Consider the following 27056-nt stretch of genomic DNA (forward strand, 5'->3'; position numbering starts at 1 on the left):
TTTAAAAAAGCATTGGTTTTTAATAAATGTGAAACAATCTGTGTGTTTATGTACATATGTATAAGTTTAATCATAAGAATATTACAGGATATGTTACCACTTATGAATAATGCTTAGTATTTTGTCTATGAATAGTTTAACTGCGTGTGTAGCTCAGCTTCATCTATAGTTCTGTATATTTTTATTTATTCCCTCCTATCTTGGAAGGAGCTAATTTGTTTAGTGAGTTAGAAATTATCTGATTCTAATTCTTAACAGAATGATCAATGTTTGCATGTGTAAAACAGTCTGAGTGGGTAACCAAGTAAAAAAAGATAGAAAGAACAAATAAATTTAGGGAGGAGAGGCAGTACATGGCAGAAGATAGGAGGTGATGCCATTGTCTTAAAAAAGATCCTGCTACCTGTCTGACTCCTGCTATTTAAACAGCTCCTGTTGTGTTATGGTCTTGCTCTTGGAATGCAACCACAACACATTTTTGAAGACTGGTTCTACAACAAATGAAGGTTTGCAGAAGTCTATACAGCATTACCAAGCAATATATGGCTGAGGAATGCCTGTTAGCCAAAGTTTAGAGCTAATGTCTTCCTTCCTTAGAGGAGGACAGCCTGCGGAATATTGATTTAAAGTTCCTTTTGCAATAGATAAAACCTTTATGAAAACCAAGATTGTACTGGACCAACTCATAACAATTGGGATAAAAAAGCAAGCCTTTGAACGCACAAATACAGTTTCAATTATCATTCAGTCATTTGCATGTGGGCTTTTTGTTTGCTTTAAATTCTAGGTCTCTCGGTGTTGTTATAACCAGCGTAGTTCCTGGAGATTATGATGGTGATTCACAAATGGATGTCCTCCTGACTACCCGGGCACAAAATCATGGCAGAGATGAACTTTCAGTGTTTATTTTCTGGGGGCACAACCAAACATTAGGTGAGTTGCTGAAACTGCTTATTAATAAGATTAATAGAATTCCTAATAATTCAAAGTGTTGTCAGAAAGTTAAAACTCATTTTGCATTGTAGTGGTTGTTTTAACAGCTATAATAGGGATTCATACCTTGCTGTTATCTTGCTGTTAAACTGTATTCAATAATTAAGGAAAGAAAACAAAGCCAAATTCTTTCTCTAATGAGCAAAAGGCATAGCCAAACTATTACAGTTTGACAGTAACCTACTAACTGAAGAGCTGCTTCCTGTAGCTTCACCACAGAGCATGTCAGCCTTGGAAAGATTATCTCTTATCTTGGATTTAAAATGTGCTGAGAACCTGCTGTAAAGTTTAGTTCATGAACTTCAAAAATATCATGCCTAAATAAATAGATATAGCTGATTCTGTCTTTGGGTAGAGTCATGACCTGTGTGAACTCTTGAAATCTCCTGTTTTTTGTCAACTTTGCTAGGAAATGGTTTTGGGAAGAGTTCTGGTTGTTAAGGAGGATGGAAAGCAAAATACTCTTAAATCCACAAAAACTAAGTAATCACTATTATAAACAACTGTGTTATAAAATATTTGCAGCTCAGGCAAGTGATGGTATTAGATACCGTTGCTTCTGGCTTTAATCGGAGGAATTTAATCGTGGAAAAAGCACCCTGGGAAAGTGCACTGATTCAAGGATTAAGAGAATAGGAGTTATCTGTAGCACTGGGAAGATTGTGAAGGATTTGAATTAATTTATACTGTCTTGCTTCTGTATAATCAAATATTGTGAGAGGCACAAATGAGCATATGGTGCTTAGAAAAGGAGTCGGAGGTAAAAAACTCAGGCAGTGGATGGTATGTAGTGAGGTTACTGAGAAGGAATATGGTGCCTACTTGGGTAATGGAAGTATGACAGCTAAGTCAGTAGAGGGTACTGTCATAAAATATGGAAACTGGAGAGAAGAGAAACATGGAGAGATGAAGGAAACACAGATGATGTGGCGAGGAGTTTGGATTACAAGTAAAAGTGAACCCAGAGGTGTTACAACCTGAACAGGACTTAAAATCTTCATTTCCCATTTAGGCAGTCTACCTTTAATTCTTATTTCAGACACTCAGTGTATATGATTTAAGTATGGCTTTTACAGTGACAAAATGTTAAACAGAGGCCTTGTGTTAAATTTTAGACTGTCTTCAGCCCAAATATTTCAGTTTCATTTGCCTATGTGGTTGCAGTTGTGAATTGATAGAAGAATTACATCTAAGTTAAAAACACAAATGTAATAAGATACTGGTAACTGAATCAAAGTAATATTTTCTATTTTCAGATCTTCACCATAAAACTATGTTAAATAAGACTTTTCAGGATGAGCCTCTAGTAATGGAGTAAGTATGACCTACTTTTTTAGAAAGCATTTGTAATGGTGACTGAGCAACTTAAATATGTTTTAATGCTGGAACTTAGAACACATGCTCTTTAAGAGTAGCATTGTATTTGTAATGTTGAGTGGTGTAACAGAAGATGACAAAACACAAGCCATCTTTACAAGTCTTGTCTGTAACATCATCCTGGCAATGGTAACTGGATTTTAATTTTAGTACTCTGTTTTATGCAGAAAAATAGCCATTCAGTTTTTGTTGAGTTTTGTAAAGTGAAACCCCTACTGATTTATCAGACTGAGCAAATAATCCCTTTCACAGTGCGCTTACTTCTTTGTTAAATGCTGGACAGAAGAGGGGGGTTGGAAAATACAGCTGGAAAATCAAATGTATTGTATAGTGTAAAGTACTCAAAGAGGCATACAGCTACCAGCCCCTCAGACAAGAGCCAAAATTCGGAAAGGCTACACAGCTGAAAAGTCATCATTACTTGGAGGGAAAAAGCTAAACAAGTTCAAGTTAACTTAAGAACAGTTAATTTCAGCTCCTATAATGGCTAAAGTGATACTGAAAGAGTTATGTGTTTTCAGCTTTAATGGAGACTTGATTCCTGATGTCTTTGGTGTGATAAGTGATTCAAGTAAGCCACAGATACTGATACGCGGGTAAGCTAAGTGTTTGTTTATTTACATAAATTTCGTAAGTTAAACATTGTGCATTTACTTCTGTTCTTAGAGGCATAAAGCTCATGTTTTAACTGGAACTGCAGACGCATGAATCTTTTCTCATTTCCGTGTGTATCTTTAAACATTCTGTGGCACTCTGCATCTAATTTTTGAAGTGTAGCAATATCTCTAATACTGGGCAAGATGCCGAAGAACTTCGAATCTGTCTTTTGGAAAGAAGTTATAAGTTATTTGTTAAACACGCTACTGGACCCTGGGGCAGGGCAGTTCACAATCTATTCAGTTTTCCTGATAACTGCTTTCAAAGTTTGTAATCTGATTAAAAGAACAGAAAGCTTTGGCTTCTGAGAGCAGTTACAACACTCATTGGTGTGACTCTTCAGTTAGTGAAAGCTTAATTATTGAACCAGATGACCTTAATTTTTTTTTCTTAACAACTAAAAATTTGGGTTTGTACATCTGTGACTGTTGCCAAACTGAACTTTGCGTATGTTCAGTCTTTGACTTTTGTAAGAAAGAACTTGATTAATAGTGTTGTGGGTTGGGAGTTCTTTCAAAAAGAAAAAAAGCCTTAAAGAGAGGATACATGAACTAGAATTCTTTCCCTGATTTAAGGATTTTTCTCTTAGTTGTTAAAGAATGTGCTCAAAAGAGCAGAAATTTTTAGGATGAGAGTTGGATTGTAAATGTCAAAATAAACACGTTCTTAGCTTTACGAATAATATGAAAACTACTCTCAACATTTTCTTTTTGAACTATTTGCTTTTGACTGGTAACAGATAATTTCCAATGAGTTACTGGAAAAATTAGGTACTAGGCTTGTGTTTTCTTAGAGGATTGAGCCTTTAAAATGGTTGTTTGAAGAACTTTGCATCTCCTGGCTTGCTATTTTGCAGCTTTTAATTGGAACTTATTGTTTTGATTGTTACTTAGCAGCCTTAACAGAAACCTGCAGCTCCATGCCTTTCAGGAGAAATCCAGGCTTTGGCTGCACAGCTTTTTTGGGTTTGCCTAAAGTCCACACTTAATACTTCTTTTAAAAGCAAAGGTGTGTTAAGAAACCTTTGCATTCCTATGTGGCTTCCTTTAGATACTGTTTCAAGAAGAATTCTGTTACTACTGTAGCAATCAATAAGATGACTGTGCTGTCTCTGTGGCAACAATGTATCGGCTTTCTGCTGTGTATTTCCATGGCCCTTTAAAAATGTTGAAATAAGGCTTTAACCACCCCACACCCATCAATGTGTTTTGTTAATCTATACTTGTTCCTGGCTGGCTATTTTCCTTCCCACCAAGATGGTTCAGAAGTGGCATAGGGTAAACAACATCTAAATGTGTAAATTGCAACTATAAGCAGTGTTGGCAATATGGTTTTGATCTTTAATCCCACCTTGAATTTTATCACCATTACTCTTATTTAAATTGATTGCTTATGGAACACAGGTTTCAAATTGACAAGGGTGTTTCTGAACACCTTGCAATGATTGTATATTGAAAAGTTTTATGAACTTTTGAAGATGTGGAAAAAATTGAGAGATTTGTTCTGTTTTGTTGAAGAAATCCTTTCAGTAGTATTGAGATACAAGTTACTCATTACAGCTCAATAAGACTTGAATGTTATAGATAACAGCATAAGCAGTTTCTTGTTTGTGGACAACAGTTCTATGTCATCTGCTTAGAATGTTTCTGTTATTAATCTGAAACATTTTAAAATTTATAGAGCTATGTAACTTTCTTGGCTACCTTCAGAATGGAATGCATGGAAAAGCCTATACAAAATATTTAATTATTTCTTTAAGATTAAGTGATTCTTTTAAGCATTTTCAAGACTAAGTTCTATGATCTCTGGGAAGTAATCAGAAGCATTTTTGTTTCTTACCATAAATGAGTCACGAGCTCGTTTTAAAAGTCATTAGAACATCAGTAATATGTATACAATGTCACTGAAATAAAGAAAGGATTCTAGATTGTAGTCATATCGCTGTCCTGCTACTGCATAGTGCATATTCGTGGGTGACATGGTTTAGTCTTGGGTGACATGGTTTAGTGTGAGGTGTCCCTGCCCATGGCAGGGGGGTTAGAGCTAGATAATCTTAAGGTCCTTTCCAACCATAACTATTCTATGATTCTATATTGAGATTTTTTCTGAGTGTATTAGCTAAGGAATCTGAAAGTAACTGATCTGATGATTCAACCGCTGTGACTTTTGACAATTTGGTATATTCCAGTGTGCTGCTAATAGGAAGGTTTGGTAGAAGTTCGGTCATTTTTAGAGCATAAACCATCAGGGCAAGTACATTTATAAATAAATGTATGGCCTATGTGGGAAATGACATAACTAGCCTGCAGGTCATCAAAATGTGAGAGTTTAATTCTCGTATTGATTTTTTTACGTGATTGCAAATAAAGTCCAATTACATGCAGCAATGAGCTGTTCTAACAGCATGTGATTGTGTCCATTTTTGCTCATCTTTATTAATCCTAAAGTTGATTTCAGAAGTACTGGTAATAAAACTGCTTCAGGAAACTAGGGAGGATAGTAATCAGTGTCTCAAGATTTACAGTTGAAGTCTAGGCACTAAATTTCATTTTGTGGAAGTGACAATTTGCTCTGTACAAAAAAATAAATCCTTTAGAAAGTTAATAAAATCTAACTGAAACCCCTGAGCTATCCTTGTCAGAACCTTTCAAGCAATTATGCTAGTCACTTAGTATAGTGTAAGCTAAATAGGAATTTTAGCTTAGTATTAGGAGAACATGGTTTCTGTTCAATTTTATTTAAAGTTTCAAATTAAAAAAAAAAAAGTCTGTTACGATTAGCAATCCCTAAGCATTGATGAAATGTATTGCTTTATATTCTTGTCTATAGGAACTTATCATGGCATGCTGCATTGGAAACTCAAAATAAAATGTATATACCACACTCTCATGCGTTTATGGATTTAAATAACGACTTCACTGCTGGTAAGTCCTAAAAACATTAAATACATTCCTTAAAAATATTTATCGGTAAGTATACAATGTAATGTATATCAGTTTCCTTCTAGTATCTTATGATGGTTGTAAGAAGTCACTTCTGGAATGTTGTAATGAATATGACTTCACTACTTCTGATTTTTTAATTCTTATTTTAAATTATTTTATTTTAATATCGGTGGTTTGAAAATTCTGGGTTTTAAAACAGTAACTACCAAAATTAGGAACCTGGTAACATCTTCTAGTTCTTGATGGTAATTTAATTGGAGCTGGTATTCCAGTTACTGCTCTGAACTGTTTTGCGTTTACCATTAAAGCATTTTCCTCTTCCTGATACTGTACTAATTTAGTTTGCAATGGAATTGGAATTGAAAGCAGGTCTACATTTTCCTCATCTTGAATCTGAAAATAGTTTTGTAGTTTGTTCAGAAGAATGTTTTTAAGACTGGATTTAGAATTTATTTCTTGAAAATCTCAATATGACTTTATTCTATTTTGTGTTGTTAATTCTATCACTAAGAAAATATCATGTCAGTCTTTATTCTTCTTTTAGTATACAAGCAATCCAATAAGCTATTTACAATTCAGTATTCAAAAACAAGTACTGTAGACAACTTTTCTTGTTGCAGTTAAACTGTATTCTTCCTTTGGTGGTTGTGGTTTTAATTTGGGTTTTTTGTTTGTATATTTTTATTCTAATTTTGGATGGGGGTTTTTTGGAAATACACAATGCAATTTAGCCTTCAATTAACACAATGAATCTATACTCTGTTCTCATGAGACCTCACCTAGAGTATTGTGTGCAGTTCTGGTGTCCTCAACATAAAAAGGACATGGAACTGTTGGAACAAGTCCAGAGGGGGGCCACGAGAATGATCAGGGGACTGGAGCACCTCCCGTATGAAGATCGGCTGAGAAAGTTGGGGCTGTTCAGCCTGGAGAAAACTGTGTGGAGACCTCATAGCAGCCTTCCAGTATCTGAAGGGGGCATATAGGGATGCTGGGGAGGGACTCTTCATTAGGAAGTGTAGTGATAGGACAAGGGGTAATGGGTTAAAACTTAAACAGGGGAAGTTTAGATTGGATATAAGGAGGAAATTCTTTCTTGTTAGGGTGGTGAGGCACTGGAATGGGTTGCCCAGGGAGACTGTGAATGCTCCATCCCTGGTGGTGTTCAAGGTCAGGTTGGAAGAGGCCTTGAGTGATATGGTTTAGTGTGAAGTGTCCCTGCCCATGGCAGGGGGGTTGGAACTTGGTGATCTTGAGGTCCTTTCCAACCCTAACTATTCTATGATTCTATGACTCTATTTATCACTTAAATACCTGGTTCAGACCTCCAAGCACATTTAATTGTTGTGTTAATCATTTTTTTTCCCCCACAGTAAATCAGTTCTGAAATGCTTTATCTTCTGCTAGATGTGCAATGTATGTTAATTCATATATAGTAATTTTGGAAAGAGAGTTTATTTTTTTGTCCTATTTAGTAGCATGGGAACAAGAGAGGAAAGAGTCCATAATTTTAATTAAGATGCTTATAAATGTTGGGGATTAAATTAATTGCTTTAGCTTATAGATAAACCTTAATATTTAGTTCTGGCACACTGCTGCATGAGCTGTCAAGTGGAAATTCCAACTGGAAAATTAAATATACAGCTGCTTACCCTAATGAGTGTAAGGTTATAAGCAATTCTAACACATCTAGTTCTAAAAACACTTTGGAATTTTATTTTAGTGGCATGGGCAGCATAGATGAACATTCCAAGTAGCATTTGAAGATAAATATATTTAAATCTAAACTCATAGGTAGGTAAAGATAGGAACTCAAAGTTGCTTCCAAAGATCAATCACAGATTGCGCAATTTTTGCAAGAGTACACAGGTTTCTATGTCTGCTAACAGCCTAAAGAATGTCCAGAGAGTTCCAGTGAGTGCTAATTACACACAGAAGTTCCTCTATGAAGCAGAAAAGAAAGTCTGAATCTTTGTGTGGGGAATGCTAGGAGCTTTTACAGACTCCCATCTATATTCGTATATCAAGACATGAATAAAAGTTTCTATGAAAAGAAGTCATTCTGAGAAGAAAACCTGAGAAAATAATAGTAATATAATAATTTTCTTTAAAATAGTATTTTTCTTCCAAGATGGAAATGGTAGATTGCTGGGTTTTTTTCGCTCTCCCTATGAAAATTGGACCAACTGTGCACAAGGCACATGTTGCTAAAAAATAATAGCTTATCAGTGATATCTTATGGCTGGCAGGTAATGCAGTTCATTTTCACTGGAGCTAAGCTGATCTAGCTTGCTGTGCAGCTTCAGGATTGCCAGAGCTAATGTAAGCACAGAGAAGGTTTACTTCTCTTTCAGTAGCAGTAGCTGTAGCCTGCCTTTAACCAAGCATGAAATTGTACCTTGAGTTTCATTGTGCCTTTTCCAAAAAATACCCGTTTAGTGTTCTCTCCATGTCTCCTTTAATTTGTGTTTGTACAGAGTGGGGCAGGTGACTCATAGCAGTTGTCATAAAAGTAGTCAGCTGATATAAATTAAAAAAAACAAAGCAAAACAAACATCCCATCTTTGTATATAAATATCTATACAGTACTGGCAGTGCTGTGATTCTAAATGTGTTCTGCCAAACAGGGCCAAAATAAGGTGCTGATATTACTTTAGTATGCCTATGCTTAGTTCTGTCTTGCTCTGCAGACTGAATAGACTTTTCAGAAGATTGCTAAATGCTCTCATCTTTGTCTAGTTTTGTTCCTTGTCAGCTTAGCTGGGGCAGTGCAGCCTAACTACACCAGGAAAGACGAGTGTGAATCATACTGTTATTTTTCAGAGGAATCTATTACTTACAGGTTGGTTCAGGTAGAACTAGTGAACAGAAGAGGATTATTTGTCTCGGTATTCACCTGCACTACCATTCTTGAGTTGGAACAAAACTTGACTAAGAATGGGTTTTGGTACACCTAAAAATTGTATTACTTAAGAGGCAGGCATTGATGTGGATGCAGAGGAACAGTCTGCATGGTGAAATACTGTTGTCCATTTGATGCCGCTGTGATACGTTTTGATTGAAAGATTCAGCGTATTTGCTCACAGGCAATGATACTATTTATGAATATGAAAATATAGTTATACCTAAAATGGATACACTGTTTTGTTGTTTTTCTTACATGATGAAAATCAAACCTCCAGAATATGCCATCTTTAGTCGTTGGGTTTCTGGGTTGGTTTTTCATTAAGACTTTTTCCTAATATTCTGCAATGTTTTGGAGCTCTTTGTTTTCTGTAATAGATGCAGCCAATTCCATGATTTTTAGCTGGACTATTTTTGGCAACTCTATCATTATAAAAAGCTTGGGAGATTTAAAGTGTGCTTGACATCAAAAAAGAAAAAATCCTCTCAGGGCTGAATCTTTTTGCTGGTTTATTGTCTAACCTATTTTCAACCTGCTGGTATTAAACCCTCAAAAGAGAGCTTTTAACTGACATGCTTCTCTCCAGATAAAAATAAAGTTGAATTGTTACATTTTTATTACATGAGAACATGTTCATAAAGATGTTTTTAATCCCTAACAGTGCTTCATGAAAGCCTAACTGTGTAAGGACTTTCTAATGCAGAAATCCACTAAACAGAACAAAGATAATACTAATCTTTCTTGGTGAGATAAAACCTAGGCTGTTTCAGATGATAATGCTGCTGCTGGTTTGTGGTTTTTTTTTTAAAGCATCCTCATGTAGAAATCTTGACTTTTAGAATTTTAAAATCAGTAAATAATTTTGAGTAGGCCAGGAATTTTATTTAATCTGTGCAAAAATTTGCAGCATGAAATTTTTACCAAAGGGTTTATATGTGCTTTACAGGTAAAGGTGAAGTAAATGAAACATTTTCAAGTGTTTTCTGCATGTATATTAAATGTGTTGCTCCAGGGAGGAATACCTAGTTCACAGAATGGCTGAGGTTGGAAAGGAAGTCTGGAAATGGTGTAGTCAGCCTACCTACCATCAATGTTACTTTCTGTATGTGAACTGAGACTGAAAAATAAGATCATAGTGTTGTGGCTCTCGATAGGATAGTAATACTTATATGTGTTATGAGCTGGTTTTGACAGCTAGCTTAAGAAAATAATCTTGAAGCTAGTAATAATAGGCTTGTCTGAACAGATTAACAGCAGGTGTATTTTATAGAGCATGAAATTCCAGGTGAGCATTTCCAAAGCAACCTCTTCAAGAGATCTTTCTTACAAACATCATGTCCTCAAACTGAAAAACGTACATTGCATGAGTTAAGAAGTATTTGTACAGTATATAACTTTAGGATAGCAATTATTTTTGCTACGTGTAAATTTTTTTCTGATTAGTTAACTTGAATAAGTTAACTTAATTGGTTCTATTTCAAACACCTTAAAATATCAGATGTTCATTTAGGGGTAATGCAGCCTTTCTAAGCCAAAATTGTAGTACTTAATCTTTTTTTCCTAAGTAATTATTATCAAACAATAAATTTGTATGCACTCAAAAGTTGCAAGCCTCCTAACAAAAACTCAGGCCATGACACTGCAGATACTTGTAAAACATTAAAACGTGTGAGACAAACTGGCTTGGATTCTGACTCATACTGTAACATCATACTGTACATCGGGCAATGTATCCTTGCTAATGCTAAAAAAAAAATAGCTAATGTATTAAATCTGTCTTATCTGGTTACATGATCCCAAATTTTGAAAATAACTGCTTTTACAACCTGCCTTGTGTTGAACGCTAGCACATGGTGTGTATAATTGCAGATAACTCAGGAACTGTTTATATAAAATGAAGGAAAAATCATAAATTTGATTTTGGGAAAGCTTAAGTGGAAAAAACATTAGTCATAAACAGCTTGCTATAAGCTAATTGCTAGTCTCTTTAATTATTTCTGATGGTTAATTTTCTTATGGAGTGTTGTGTTGGGAATCCAGAAACCTAATATACCAGAACATTTACAGTGTGTTTTCTTTTTAATTCTTACTAAGTTTAAAAAAATAAATGTAGATAGTTTTCTTCTCTACCAGTCATTCAAATCATGGGTGATATTTCTGTTGTAACCATTTAAACCTGAATTTTGAAGACATGGCAATGCTTGATGTCATACACTGATTATATTTTTGGTGAGTTTCCTCTTGATGGAAGCTTGTAGACTCTCTGTATGTTATAATTAAAGCTTATTTAATGCAATAGATCTGCATTTATTCTCTAATAAAATAACCCCTTTCATTATGTTTGCAAACAAATGAACTGGCCTTTTAAAACTTGAGTGGCATTTTAAAACTTTGTGTGTATGTGTTGGAAGTCAAATTGCTCTCTCTGCTTTTGCCCCCTACCTTTTTTTTTTTTTTTTTCTCCAGAACAAATACTAAATAATGCCACAGCAGTATTTCATTTCTTGAACAGGTACATTTTTTAATTTCTTAACTATTTTAAGCTCTATTATGAGAGCTTACCTGAAAGTTTTACAGCAAATAACGGAGACAAAAATGTATCATGAAAGATACATAAGATCTATTTTAGAGAATCTCACTTTGTCTCTATAACATTTTCTTTGGTTTTTATTGCTTTTATTTTCATAATTTACAGATTTGTTATCTCTAATTAAAAATGCTCTGTGTGACATGATCTCCTATTACCTCTATTTCCCACTTAGTCCTGTACAGTGTTCAGTACCACTGGAAGTTCCTGCTCAAGAGATGAAACCAGAATTGCCAAATTAGCTGCATCTGCTCATGATGCTGAGATTGGTCTACTTTGACAATACCATTTTTGTTATTCATTGCTTGCCTCACAAAGAGAGTTAAATTAAAGAACAAGCAGAGACTTCTAGGGAAAAGGAATAGCTATTTTAACTTAATTTTTCCCCATTCTTTCTAAAACAACTTGTGACCTGTTGTTTCTTTTCTTCTTTCTAAATCAACTTATCCACTTGACAGTTTTAATTTTAAAATTAAAAGAAGTATGAAGGATCTCAAAAGCTATTCTGTTTCTAAATTTTTACTGATATGTACACCAGGAGGTACTAATATGATTTTTTGTGGGAATTCATAACTTACTATTTGTAAGAAGTAAATTGGATATGCCTCAAACAGCATTTTGTTGAGAAAGCATGAATGTGAAAATGGATTCTGAAAGCACACTTTAACACTGAATGGTCATCTCCTATTGCTTGAAACAATATTGTTGCCTTTATTCTGAAAATAAACAGGAGTTTCTGTAAGAAAACTCATGCGTGAAGTGCTAAAAACCAGAGGAATATTTCCACCTGCTCTGCCTGTTCAGAAGCATAACTATTCAGTATAAATATAATTTTTTTCCCTGTGGTGTTTTAAAATTAATACATATGGATTCTTTTCTGTAGTAATTTTTAATAAGGGAAGGGATTTTAGTGCCTATGTTGTCTATAATTATCATCAACATTACTAAATAGTTCCAGTAACCACTTACTAAATTATGAAAGACCCATTAGAAAGACAGGGTAAATTCACAACCTCGTTTATTACAAGCACATTTAAAAATTTGCAAACACAAATTAGCTTGTTTGGAACATATAAAGTCCTTTTGTTTAATTTTTTCAGAGGAAGTTGTTACTGGAAGGCGTGGTTCCTTCACTAGTAGGTGTTGGTGTAACTAGCACTGAAAATTCATGACAAGTGAACAGCAAACTCATTAGCATTGGTACTTTATCTATATTGTATATAGCTTTAGGTAGGCAGTACATATATTAATTTTCTCTACTACTGTACTAATGCCAACTTGCAAACCAATCCGAATATGATATGGTAGAGAGTTTTTCTACCTGCTCAAAAAACCAAACAGTTTTGTGATTCTGTTGGTCAGGTTTGGTTTTCTGATTCCTTGTAGAGAAATAAAACTGACTACGCTAACTTTTTTGTACAAAATTGTGCGTATTAAAATTACTGCACAACTAATTGTATACATACAACTGAAACAACTGTAAATAACATTTTTAATCTAGCTCTTAAATACTTTTTTTCTACTGGTGGGTCAGTCTGTGATGTAGGCAGAAGAAGATTTCTATTGTAGCGAAGTTACCTTTTACTTGACCTTAGGATTTATGACATTTAATGATTTTGACACAATTGTTTCCTTTCCCATGCTGTCAGCACACTAAAATGCAGAGATTTTTACATCAGCACATAATTTATGTGTAGTGAGTCATACAAGCAGGCGAGCTCATATCCACGAGTAACTTCTGGTTAAAAAGCATGCACACACACCTGTTCTGCCACATTAATTAAAAAAAAAATGTTTAGGCATGTTTGGAGTGTACGTGTCTGCCTGTCCTAACCGGGTAATACTTTGTGCATTTTGATTGCCTTTAAAAAAGGGTTGGTTGGTTGTGGTTTTTTCCCTACTTCCCTACATGTAAATGTGAAATCAAGCTGTAACTTAAGAATGTTGCTTATGCCCTGGTGACTTCTGAAGACAACTGTAGATGCTGAGGAGTGTAATTCTGAAATAAAGCCCTCTGACATTAAACAGAAAGGTCAAATCAGTCATTAGTGAAATGAACCCTCCATCTATAAATAGTAGCAGTTTTTATAACACTCAGAAGCGAAGGAAAATAACAAGAATAATCAGAAGAGAACATGGAGCAGATTCCATATAGTTATATTTTATTGCTATTTTCTTGTAGTTCTAATAAGAATCTGAAAACATAGCTCTATTTTCTCTCAAAATGCGGAACAAATGTTCACATGCAGGTACCTGGTTTGTACAGCAGCTGAACAAAGATGTTAAATCTGTAAGCACCTCCACATACTGAACGTTGTAAACAGTTTAAATGTTTTAAGTTACCATATTTCTAGTAGCTCTGTAGTTTGACTTGCATTTTAGTATCCTTACTTATTCCTCCTACACTGCAGCTAGCTAAATGTACTCTTTGGCTTTATTGTGTGACATCACCCCTTTTTTTTTTTACTTAGTGTTTATTTTAAAGATACTTTTGATTCTGGTCCCAACATCTGGGTTTTTATATACCTGTTATTTCTTACCTTTCTGCATTATTTCAGTTCCCTGTGCAGCCATATTTCTCAATATTTCTCTACACTTACTACAAAATCAGATTAAATGAGGAAGGCAAAGAAAACCTGATGTAATATGCTTCAGACTAAGAATGGAAAAAAAACTTTTTATTTTTTCAAATGCATAAGAAAAATCCATTGCAAATCTGTTACATGCTTTTACAAAACGTGTGTGTGATATACAGTAACCATCCATACTGTTATGAGCAATTCATCAGTACTGGAGTGAGGTCATAATGGCTGTGTCTCAAAACTAGGGTTAAGCCTGAAATAGTTCTCCATCTCCTTTTCTACTCTTGTCAACAGTATATCTGTTGCTTAATTCAGCATCCACAGATTATAAACATGTTTGGTAGCATTTTATGTTTTTAGTAAGTAAAAAAAATCATATTTTTAGTAAGTCAAAAATATGTATACTTTTTTCTAGCTTTGAGGTCTGTCTCTCTTTACCATTAAGAAATGTTCTTCAGTGTGCATATATAATATCCAGCACTTAATAGCTCATAATGCATAATTAATTTGTGCAGAAACTATAAAATGCAGAACAGTGCCAAAAGTATATTGATTATACAGAATAGTATCTGGTGATAAAAATAGTTGGTGTTGTGGCGTGGGGTTTTTTTGTTTGTTTGTTTGGGTTTTTGTTTGTTGGGGTTTTTTTGGAGGGGGGGATAGGTGGAGTTTTTTGTGTTTAATCTTTCTTGCTTAATATATATATACATCTAAATATCACTGGGTTTTAATATATTTATAACTTACAGGTAATACATTTTAAATATGTATCTTTATTAAGTGATCAAATATTTATGTGTGTAGTCTAATGTTAAATGTTTTATTTCTGTTACCTTTTTCCTTGCAGATTTGTTCCTTACTACATTACCAAATTCAGAAAACATTCAGTTTGAGACATGGGTAAATAAGGTAAGAGTGAAAACTCAATCATTCTGTTAAAATACAGAGAAGCTTAAAAAAAAAAAGAAAAAAGTTACCTGATATTTATTGTTTCAGGAATGAGTGGAACTGATGTTGAGGCACTAACTGCACTATTTCATTTAGACTCCAGAATATCACTGGAGATGTTTTTCTCAGCATAAGCTCCTCTGCAGATTTTTTTAATGTGACTGTTAAGTAATTCAATCAGATTGCCTTCATTCACCTTAGCTGGACTCCTGCTGTGTCATCAGCTCTTCTAGGTTACTGATACTTAGCGTGGTAATTTATGAAGAAACAGCTGATCAGATTTATTTATACTTACTATCTGGAAGAGCTGATTTCTTTTAAGCTTTCTTAGAGCTATGACTTCACGTCTTGGATAAGATTTTGTGGGACAGAAGTTCACAGTTACAGTATGTATGCAAGTCAGAGTTGAGAAAATCCCAAGTTCTACATTAACCAAACACCACAAATTCAGTTCAGGGTTGGGAAGCAATAGGTCAGTGGGTTGTTTTTATTTATTTATGGAGATTCTGCTTTTGTATTGCTTGACTTGGGCAGGGATTAGTGAAGAACCTCATTGTTATTAACAGTTAATGAAATCAGTTGATTTGAAACTAAATGTATCCTTTATATTAAATCTGTTATCCAAAAGGACTATAATTAAGAATCATAGCATGTGTATGTTAAAAGTTTACTTGTTTGTTATAATAGGAGGTGTTTCACATGTTTCTTATTAGTTAAGGAATTGGTTTTTTAGGCTTTATTTGCCTGAAAATTTATCCATTATATGGCAGTGAGTCACTGTAGAGAAGACAACAGAACTGCTGAAGTGGAGGAAAGGAGGAAAAAAAAAAAGAGAGGCAGAAGTAATGAAAAGTAGTGAAAGCTGTACTAGACACTTTTTTTTTTTTTTACAGCAGTAGGTCACGAATTCTGTATTTCTAGCTTTTATGTAGACTTTAAAAATGAACAGTTTTTTACTTTGATTAATTTCATTCTTATGAAATTAAATGTTAGTAATTACACAAGCTTTAGACTTGTCTCCTGTAGGTTAGTTCTTTTTTCAAAATTTTCTTAATTTTTTTTTTTTCCAAACTCACGTATTGTAAATATTATCCTACATGATAAATTTTGCATGCATAGATTTTCCTGTGTTTAGAAAGAAGGAATTTTATTTTATGCAATCACTCAACACAGTAAACATGTCATACATATAAAACATGTACATATATATCAATCTTAATATATATGAATTAATCCATTAAAAGCTGTTAAATGGCTCTACAAACATAGGCAATGTATTTTGTTGTACTGATGCACCATAAAATGAACTGAAAAATATTTGCCTATATGACATATGCTTTTCTGGCCAACTGAGCACAGGGCGTGGTCATCTTTTCTGTTTGGAGATGATTTGCAGCTTCTCTCCACCTCCTCATCAGAGTCACTGTAAAACATATGTCAAGGTAAAGATAAATAGTCAAACATTCATGTACTAACAGTTTCCAGAGTTGCATCTTCAGCAGCACTGGAGTCTGCAGACAGAGTATGCCATGAATAAGCAATATGGATAATTACACAAAATCCACAAAACTGTCATTTGTCTCAATGGCTTCATGTATACCTGTGTGCAGAGAACTTGATATGAGCTGATTGCAATGACTAGAAAAGTGGGCCTTACATCCTCTCAAATGTCTATGAAAACTTAACATTTTAAATGGTTTTCTTTCAGTTGTGATCCAGGTCTATGATAAACAAGGATCTAGCCAACACTCCTCTCTTGTTGTTGTGATGAAGTATTGGAATATTGTTCTCTGCAGACCTAGGTTTTAATAATAGACATACAAAATGAGACCTAAACCAGACATAATGTAAAATCAAGTTATTTCCTAATTAGGAGGATCAGAAGTTATTTTTAACAGGTGTGCAGGTTTGGGGTTTTTGTGTGCACATATCTATAAAATCACATCAGTATGCATAAATACACATTAGTATGCACAATCGCTTAATTATGATTTAGATTGTGTTGCTGAAATAACCCGATCTGTTCTGCATAGTACAGCAAAATATATGGTCAATTAGTATCTGAATATTACTGTTACTGGATTTCCATAAGTTTCCATGAAGGATTAGAAATACAAAAATTCAGTCCCAAATTTCAAATAGCACATTTTTTTCCATAGCTGAGATGTCTCTTTATCTGCTTCAGCACTTTTTGCCTTTTACTTCAAAAGTCAGATCTTATCCCTTAGTCTGCAGTTCAGTTTTTCTTCCATCTTTGTCCTGTCTGATAGGATGGGAACTTCTCTAAAGCTGAAAAAATTCAGAAAATGCCTAGTGGTGTGAAAGTTGTTGGACAGTCCGTGTTTGCAGATTTTGGTGAGTTCTGTTCTTCTAAACTATCCTGAATGTTTTTTTTTTTTTTGCATGTTTTGATTAAATACTCTAAATCAAAGAACAAATAAAGATATTTAGGTCTAAAAGGTTTGTTTGGTTTTGGTTTGGTTTTTTTTTGGGGGGGGGTGTTTGTTTGGTTTTGGGTTTTTTTTACTTTGAACTGTTATATCTGTTTGTCTGTAAATCTTGAAATATCTGGGACTAATTATTAATAAATGAAACCTAATTCAACTTTGCTATCCCAGTACATTCTGCATCGCATATGTCTACTTTTGAATACCACACGTAAGGACCGTTGCTTTGAACCATGGTACAACGCCAAAGTCACTTTTACCAGATGTATTTAGTTACTATTTTTTTCCCTGTAATCTTGTTCAGAAGTTATTGAATAAATATTCATAAATTCTTCAGTTGTACAAACTAATATAGCCAACATGTAAATTAATTAAAAACTACTTGTAAATATTGCTGAAACATGATAAAACTTAAGTGGTTTTAATTGAAAATTCTGGAAGGCTTTTGGACCGAAGAAAAACTGAATTTATTTATAAAGCTATTTTTGTAGGGATTAGCAAAAGCCTGTATTTTTCTACTGGAATGTGCATTTTCAGTCAGTTATGGCTTATCAATGTGTGTCATGTTATGGAGAACTGGAAATTTTGTGTTTGTAGTCAAAAAACCCCTTTCTTTTCTGTGCATTTAAATAAGAATTTTGCAACTCAAGGAAGAGTGCTACAGGCCCAATTCTGCTAACAGTATTGAATGTAAATAATTTATTGTATAAATATAGTAACTTAATTTTTAATACACTTTTTAATTGTGAGACTAAGCCTGTCTTTAACTGTTGTCAAGTGGTAAACTTTTTGGTTTAAAATCTCTTTTAAAGAAAATTACAGTGGTTTAAATCAAAAGCCAGAGTCTATATTAGGCCCAGAGTCTGGTTTTCTTGCTCTATGCTGCCATTAAGAAGTATTCTTAAGAGTTCTAGCAAAGCAGTTCACTGACAGATAACTAGAAGGCACCTCTGCTGGGTAGTTAATTATCCTTACATCCTCATCTATTGACTACGAATAGGTTTACGGATCTATAGTAACTGAAGTAAGGTAGAAGCTGGACTTTACGTTCTTCTGTGAAATGTTTAACATGTTTTCTAGAACCTTTTACTGATGATCTATAGATATAACCACTTGTGTGTATAATCTCTGATGATACAGGTTTTGCAGTTTATAAAAAAAAAGTGTTAATGTGTTGGGGTTTTTGGTAACCATTTTCCAAGCTGATGTTCTGAATAATGTGTCTTAATAGGTGATAAGTAGAAATCAGTAGAAAATACATTTATTTTGTTTTTACAAGGGCAATGTGGAAAGCAATCTTCATGTACTATAATTTTATCTGTTAGGTAGCTAATGAACCTGAATGACATATCATAATTTTAGAACTTTATGACAGTTAATGGGATTTTAATAAACCCTGGGATATCTTTGCAAAGAGAAGTCAAACTGTTCAAATATTGAAGTTAAAATTTTGAAAATGTGAATAAATTGAATGCACAGTGATTACAGCAGTGTGGGGCACTGTGTGGTTTTGGTACAGCTAAGGTTGTGAAAGACAGTGGCTGGTACAGCTAGTTTAGCTATGGGATTCTGCAATTTTGGAGTTCCATCACCAGCTGTTTAATACTCTGCTCTGCTAATTACAATCAAATTAATAGGCAAAGCACTAACATGAGGCAGTTATGGAGCAATCTTTCTAGTAAGGTTGAATACAATGGGAGGCATGCAGGGACTTAACAAGTGCATGCAAATAAATGTAGAGGGACAGAATATATGACAAAGCAGATGGAGAGGCAAGGAACCATCAGTATCATCTGTGGGAAGAGATGCTGGTTTTCAGGAACTGACTTTTCGGAGCTGGTTGTTCTGAAAGATCCCGGCCATTTCATCTCTGAGAGGCTACCTTGCAGTATGAGGGTCTTGCTTCCAATTCCTGAACAGCTGCATACACACTCTCATCTTAAGCTACATTCGAGATCACTTGGGTTCATCAGGGTAAAGGATGGGGACTTTTAATTTTTAATGGCCTTTCTGCCCATTAATTTTCCTAAGCAAGTTAAAAGATTGTTATACATGTAGGTGTGTGCGTTGATAGAGAAACAATTTTATTCTGACAACTACGAAAATACTCAGAACTATGTTTTCAAATTTATCGAAGGCTATCATGACTTTAATCTTTCTTCTAACAGTGGGTAGGAAACAGAGTAGTGCATCAATTTATTTATTTTTTCCATCTTCCCAGCATTAATTTAAAGTAATCAGGACAAAAAATTTCAAATGCAAAGGAGGATCTTGAGTTCTGCTCATGTTTTTTTTGTGTTTTTTTTTTTTTTTTTTTTTTTTTTCTGCACCAGTCTAACAATAAGGCAAATATGCAAAACACTGCCAGGGATGGAGCATTCACAACCTCCCTGGACAACCTATTCCAGTGCCTCACCAAATACTCCAGGTGAGACCTCACCTGGAGTATTGTCTGCAGTTCTGGTGTCCTCAACATAAAAAGGACATGGAACTGTTGGAACAAGTCCAGAGGAGGGCCACGAGGATGATCAGGGAACCGGAGCACCTCCCATATGAAGATCGGCTGAGAAAGTTGGGGCTGTTTAGCCTGGAGAAGAGAAGGCTGCATGGAGACCTCAGAGCAGCCTTCCAGTATCTGAAGGGGGCATATAGGGATACTGGGAATGGACTCTTCATTAGGAACTGTAGTGGTAGGACAAGGGGTAATGGATTAAAACTTAAACAGGGGAAGTTTAGATTGGATATAAGGAGGAAATTCTTTCCTGTTAGGGTGGTGAGGCACTGGAATAGGTTGCCCAGGGAGGTTGTGAATGCTCCATCCCTGGCAGTGTTCAAGGCCAGGTTGGACGAGGCCTTGGGTGATATGGTTTAGTGCAAGGTGTCCCTGCCCATGGCAGGGGGGTTGGAACTTGATGATCTTAAGGTCCTTTCCAACCCTAACTATTCTGTGAGTCTAGCATTCTAAGTAGCACTCCCCTCTGTTACATGATAGTAAGGATTTGCACATTACCTAATGAAAGGACTGGGAACAATTGACGTATTTGTATTGCTCTTTTAAAAATAAATAAGACATGCTTTATGGTATAGTTATTACAAATGGCATTTCAGTTAATTAAGGTGAGCAGAGGCAGGCACTAGAGAATTCTGCACTTATTTGGCTGACACATTGCTGCAAACAGTTAGAGCTCTTCATTATTACTTTTTCTCTTCTTCTCATGTCACTATGGTAATTGCAATGCAGTGGTTGCTATAGCAAAAATGATTAAGCCTCCATTGTTGTTATCTGTATGCTAGCAGAGGCTTTTTATAAGATCTGCTTGTACTGTCTTTAGAGGAAATCATAAATGTTGGATAGAATCCTGATAAATAATTGCAATTACAGAGTTCTAATAGTTGTCACTTGAAACAGTGGGAAATCTTGTATTTGTTAAAAAAATTAAGGATTTCAGTGGGATGCTCTTAAAATAACCAATTTTTTTAGTAACAAGAACAATGTGAACCATATTTTGAACACACGAACCTGCTATCTTCTTGTTACTTTGAAGATTCATGAAATACGCCTTTAAGCAACTAGCACAGAATATTGTGAAGTTTATCCAGTCCATTAATTAATTTTTATAGGAAATTGATGTTATAACTGCCATTCAAGTATGATTGGTTCAGTTCATTAGTGGAGATTGATAAAACATCCTCTATAACACCCGATCTAAGAATGTAGAAGGTTGATCAGTCAGTCATTAATTTTGATTAGTTTAGGCAAAAGATTGTTACAGTCTGCATTTTATATAGAATAAAAGAATAAAAGTAGCTTTTTAAAATCAGTCTTGATCATACTGTTGACATTGTCCTCATGAATAAATACAACACAGCTCCTACTTTCTGAGGGTAGCATTTAGTCATTTTCACCTGAGTTCTTTGTCTTTTACTCACCATTTGTTTTCATAGGCGCTGCTCAGTCTCTCTGTTATCCAAGAGTGGTGTGTGATGGGCTGACAGTGGCTGTAGTTGCAGCCTTAGATGATGTGTTACTCAGTACTCTTAAGTAATCTTAGGTGTGTTCTTGAATCCCTCCAAAATACAAACACTAATTCTGTTACTTCTTTATCTCCAGGTGTTTAGTATGGCTTGGATGTAGTGAGGTGTTTTTGTCTGCTTAGTTTTGAATGTAGTTCCAAAGCTGTGTCTTATTTCTGAGGGGAAAATTGTCTCCCATGTTTTGCCAAGTTCTTTCATATGTTGCTGACAAAAGCTAACATATCCTGGGGGAAGGAAAAAAATAGTTGATGTCTTTTAATGTTAATTTTTGTCAAAGGGGCTGGTACATTAAGAAGTACTTTGCTTTCTTTCCGGTACTAAAATTAGGAGTGGTGCATGTGCGGGAAAAAGTTGAGCAGGGTCTTTGGTCCGGAATCAGTGCTACCTTTTCTCGGCGGAGGAAGAATGCAAGCAGACTCAATATGAGGTATAAGCAGACTTCGTTTATTTGCTCGGTACACTCCCTTTTATATATAACTGTATCCACTAGTCAGCTACTGATTGGCTATTAGCTTCTACTTGGCATAACTGATAGGTTATAAGCCTAAAGGTATTAACAAAGTTACAAGTTTTGCTCTCGGACCTGGCGATAGCTGATAGGTTATAAGCCTAAAGGTATTAACAAAGTTACAAGTTTTGCTCTCGGTACTTTCCACTCCGGGGCTTTCCACTGTTGCTCAATCCTCAGTGCTTTTCCACTGCTACAACAGTCCTGGCCTCGTCAGCCTGCAGCAGTAGAAATGTTAAGGACTCAGGCCTATCCTAGGCCATAACTATCACAATTGACTTTCTGGACACAGGGGATTTCTGGATCCACTGTGACCTTTCTCCTTGAGCCATTCTCCAACAGCATGTGCCACCTGCTTACCCATTCTTTGTTGAACAGCTTAATCTCTTCATGATTTCCCTGCCTATGGCAGGGGTTTGGAACTAAATGAACTTAAGGACTTTTCCAACCCAAACCCTTCTATGATTCTATGACTGAATTCTTCTTAGAAAATGTGCATGACTAATATAACAATAACTCCCAACCCAATGTTTAGTCACAGAGGTGGCTTTCTTTTATTAGTGTTATCCCCTTCTTTTGTTGGCATGTGAAAGCTTAATGCCATATGATCTTTCTAAATGTCTAGCAGTAGATAGTTCCAAGTTGTACAGTCAGGCTTTGTAGTTTCTGTACTAGCAATATGAGATAGTTGGAATTAATAGTTTCCATCATTAACTCCGAGAGGAATGTCAGTGCTACTGCTTGCTTAGTGTGCAGGGAGGTTCTTGTTCTGTATTTAATTTTGGTTTGGATTCTGGTTAGTATATTTGATGCAGTCTTCCCATTTAAGATAGAAGACTTTCCTGTTGGATCAGGTGCTGCCCGGAGGTCTCTTTGTGCAGTTTGCTGGTGCAGTTTGTTCAAATGCTTTTCTTGCAGTGGAGGTGTGAATAGGGTTTCTTTGGAAGGATACAGGCAAAGTCAGAATTGGGTTTAGAGTGCTGGAAGGGTTTCTTTAATGTCCACAGAACTTTGAATCATCTGAAAAAGCTCTTTGTATCTGTTTTTTGAAGCTGTGATTCACATTTTGTAAAAGCAGCTAACACTGATTCCTTTAATAATGCATAATTATCTTAGTAATTTATTATAATTGTCTGTCATGACCATCTTGTTAAACACCTACAGGCAGAGTGTGACAAAAGAATTCTAATGATTTTATTACTTTAGAACATAAGATAATCAAACAAACCTGTATTTTGTTTGAGTATCAAACTCAGTCATACTGGTTGTAGTCTTCTTGCCTGCCTCAGAAGGGTATTGTTTCGAGCACTACCATAACAGGGCTTTTTCCTCCTTGTTTTCCTACTATTCATTAGAACTTTAAATGAAAGGCTCATGAGGAAGGAGAATGAGAACTGGGCAAAGCCATGAGAGAGAAATGTGAGTAAGTTATATATACGGTGAAATAAAAAGCATATAAATATTCATTAGGACGTATTGTATCAAACAAGAGATGCTTATGCATATTTGGACTTAAAATAAGCAGCAGAGAAAAACTTCTTGGCTTTTACAAAACTATGATGAGGACACTTTTTTTCTCATCTTTTTGAAGGGAACTGGGGAAACTGCACCAGCAGATCTGTACCAATACAGGGACTGCAGCTTGTCTAGAATCTGTATTCTCAAGAGAGAACAGTCGGTTCTCTAGGCATGAGGACTTCGTGGTATATGAAGGGTCTTACTTTTATGTCGCATCAGACTCAGAATTATGAAAGCTAGACTGTTCTCACTGTTTTAGCTTGCATTGTTAGCTTATTTCTATACTTCAGATAGCAATTTGTTTTTCTTTAACACAACTGTAATAAGTTATAATAATCAGTCCAAAAAAAAAAGTTGATTCCATTTTTGTTTTTAAAGGCGATTACACTGCAGCAGAACTACATAGCTGTTTAAAGTAAAAAGACTTGGATCATACGCCCACCAAAAGCTTTTTTGCTCTTCATAACTACATCTTCATCTTGCTGTATTACAAAACAATTTTGAATTCAGTGATTGTGGTTCTTGCAGTTTCCCCAGGTTCTGTTTTTTTTATTTCAACTTCCCATGTTGGAAAGTGCATTGTACAAGTGTGCGCAACAAATGTAATAACCTTTGAACTGGTTGCAAAATACCACTTTTCTGACACCTTTTTCTGGTTTTGAAGGAATTTGAAGATCTGAATTGAATAGGTTTTGCCTACGTTTACTCATGCTAAGTAAATTAACTGCATGTTTGCTTTAATATCTTGGCTCTGATACATCTTGGTTTGGAAAGGAGTCCACTGTGTATGCAACTTAGTAGTCTCTTCAAAAGTCCATTTGGGAGTGGAGAGTTCTGTTTTGTCTTTCCTCTACTGTAGGGCCTGCTGCCTAATTGCCTATTCAGCCTAGCTATGTTATGCATATTTCTCTTTAATTATGGGTAGATGTAGGTGATGAGTCAGCTGTCAGACAGAATGGATCCATCCCGAAAGGTCTGTGCCGCTGTGAGGTAATAATCCAGTTGGTTCAGATTGAAAGACTAAAAGCTAATTGACCTGCTACAGAAATATCTTAGCCATCCAAGCTGAAACTAGACAAAATCTAGTACCACCATTATACATTGGCAGACAGCACAACTTCCGTGTGTAGATTAGCAGTTCAGTGAGATGCCAAGACCTGGGGGCAATGAATCTCTTGATAACCACCAACATACAGTTTCATATTTGTACATTGACTATAAAACATGTGCCTACGCTGTGGTACATTAGCACTGCATTTTGAACATATAACACTTTTTCATAGCATCATGTTGTTCTTCATCTGATTTACAAGGTTTTCTTCTGCTTTCTCCCACTCAAACTTACTTTCAGAATTGATTGAAAATGTTTGAGCTTGTGCTTTTTTCCAAGTTTGAGCATTCACAATCAATGTTAAAGCTTCAGCTGTGAGTCATTTTTCTCATACAATTTCTCTGTATGTGGTGTGCTCCTAGTGAGCTGCACAATCTGTGTCTTTTGGGTTACTCTTGTTCTGGATTGGATTGCTTTGCAGACAGGCAGAATGTTGGGAAGAACAGAGTATCCCTGGCTTGCCTTTAAAATACAGCGAACAGGCAGTTGTAAGGAGGCACTGGAATAGGTTGCTCAGGGAGGCTGTGAATGCTCCATCCCTGGCAGTGTTCAAGGCCAGGCTGGATGAGGCCTTGGGTGATATGGTTTAGTGTGAGGTGTCCCTGCCCATGGCAGGGGGGCTGGAACTTGATGATCTTAAGGTCCTTTCCAACAACTATTCTATGATTCTCACATGATTCTTCGATAGCATAAGACTGCTAATTTTGTCCCTGTGTGTTTTGACAGAAGTACTGATTTGCAGTTGATGAGTATGTGGGACTGTTCTTTTTCTAGCCTTTTCCACTGCCTGTAAAATTTGATCTTTATTAACCATGTAGTTCTTTATTATTACCGCTTAAGCCGGAATCGTGTGTTGAGAACAGACTAGCTAATGGTTGAGATTTTATTTAACGGTTGAGATTTTATTTGCATGTTAAACATGCTTTCAGTCAGATGGTAGTGGCAAAAAACACTTGGAGTCTAGGGTATGTCTAGCCACAGCTACTGCTAGAAATTACATAGAAATAGCAAGTAAGGATAACCTTGGGATTTATGGCAGTTTGGACTGAGACTGTTTGAAATGTGTATAGTAATGGAAAGTAGACTCTGAGAGCTGAGTGAAGACTGCAGAGAATCTCCAGAAACAGATTTCTTAGGTAAACCTAGGCTGAAATACACTATGAGAGACATGTTGTGCAACGTGTTTTTACATTTGAAACTAGTGCAGCTTATTTCAGCTGGTCTGATGGGTTCATCCAGCCACTGTCACCAATGCATGTGTTGCCATCTATGGATGGCTAATTGCAGTAGAGCAAATGGCTAATGATACTTCTTTTTGATTTCCATTTTCTTTCTCCTTTGAGGAGGAATTTTAATTCAAGATTAGAGTTTAAAATTGAAGGGTATTTGTTTAAACTGAAATTGAAACCAAGCATGACAAGAGTTAGCATTAGTAAGGTAAGTCTGTTAGCAAGGTTGAGCTCTTCTGTGAGCAGCTGCTGAGGTTTTTATGTGTGGTCTTCAAGATCAGTAGAGTTGTGACAAAAGTTTGTATTTCAGATTTTTCAAAAGGCTGGAATTGCATAAGGATTAGGAATATTTTTTTTTCTTTCAAAACTGAAAAAGCCGCTGTATCGCTTTGTTGGTTTTAGATAGTGCCCTTGAAAAATCTTCCGAAATATGGGAAAAAAATGTGCTTCTGGTTACTACAGATGAGAACAGTTTCAGATTGTAATGGATAGTGGAAAAGATTCTCCTTTAGGTTTGTGCATAGTGCTGGTTTTGTGGAGGGTTTTCTTGGGCTTTTTTGAAAAAAAGTTGATGGAAGATTTTAATTTAAATAAATTATTCTACAGTTTTAGCCAATGTTCCAGGTGGGGTTTATCCTTATTTTTGTAAGAAATGGTAACTGCTGCATTTGACTTATAAAATGTGGGCTAACAATTTTGACAGTCTCTGATTTTTCTTCAGAAAACTGATTTTGATCAAATAATCTCAACAGTAAAAGATTTATCTGTACATCATAAGATGTGCATTAGGAATAAAAACTAGAGAAGTATGAGTTAATAGTACGATACAGATGAAGAATGTTGGGGTTTCCTTTTCTTTATTGCTACTTTTCTGTAATACAATATATAACTAAACAAGAAAACACCAGTTCAGTATTCATAAGATGGATCTCTCTATCTGAAAAACTTTTGGAGGGTGGACACAGCACTAATTTGAGATCTAGGTGAGCTTAAGAACCTTAAACTTCTCATCTTTTTCTTGACAAATTTATTTATTTATTTATTTTTCTTAAAATTGTGCTGTAAATTTCCAACATATTTTTCTCTTATCTTATAATTTTATTTCAACTGAAAGCAGAAGTGTGTAATAAAAATTAGATAAATGGGCTTATGTTCTGGTCAGAGGAACTGGGGGAACTGTGTCCTATTAAAATATTAATACAAGCTCCTCAGAA

The 27056-nt window shown here is 35.3% G+C and overlaps 1 protein-coding gene across 2 annotated transcripts in view; it reads left to right on the plus strand.

Annotated features, from left to right (window-relative positions):
* Positions 1-772: 772 nt before the first annotated feature.
* The window catches only part of ITFG1 (integrin alpha FG-GAP repeat containing 1), a 63595-nt gene continuing 37311 nt past the window's right edge, over positions 773-27056 (plus strand). Inside the window, exons 1-6 of one of the 2 annotated variants that reach the window (XM_061347098.1) lie at positions 773-933; positions 2250-2307; positions 2892-2966; positions 5857-5951; positions 14894-14955; positions 17265-17349. In XM_061347098.1, coding sequence (XP_061203082.1) covers positions 846-933; positions 2250-2307; positions 2892-2966; positions 5857-5951; positions 14894-14955; positions 17265-17349 — 463 coding nt within the window. In that variant the 5' untranslated portion in view covers positions 773-845. The remainder of the gene's footprint in view (positions 934-2249; positions 2308-2891; positions 2967-5856; positions 5952-14893; positions 14956-17264; positions 17350-27056) is intronic. The other variant, XM_061347097.1, reaches the window with a different exon arrangement.

The sequence above is a fragment of the Neopsephotus bourkii genome, unplaced genomic scaffold (genome assembly GCF_033783945.1).
Source record: "Neopsephotus bourkii isolate Nb327-2 ecotype Australia unplaced genomic scaffold, CSIRO-AGI_Nbou_v1 NB_297, whole genome shotgun sequence".
Taxonomy (NCBI): Eukaryota; Metazoa; Chordata; class Aves; order Psittaciformes; family Psittacidae; genus Neopsephotus; species Neopsephotus bourkii.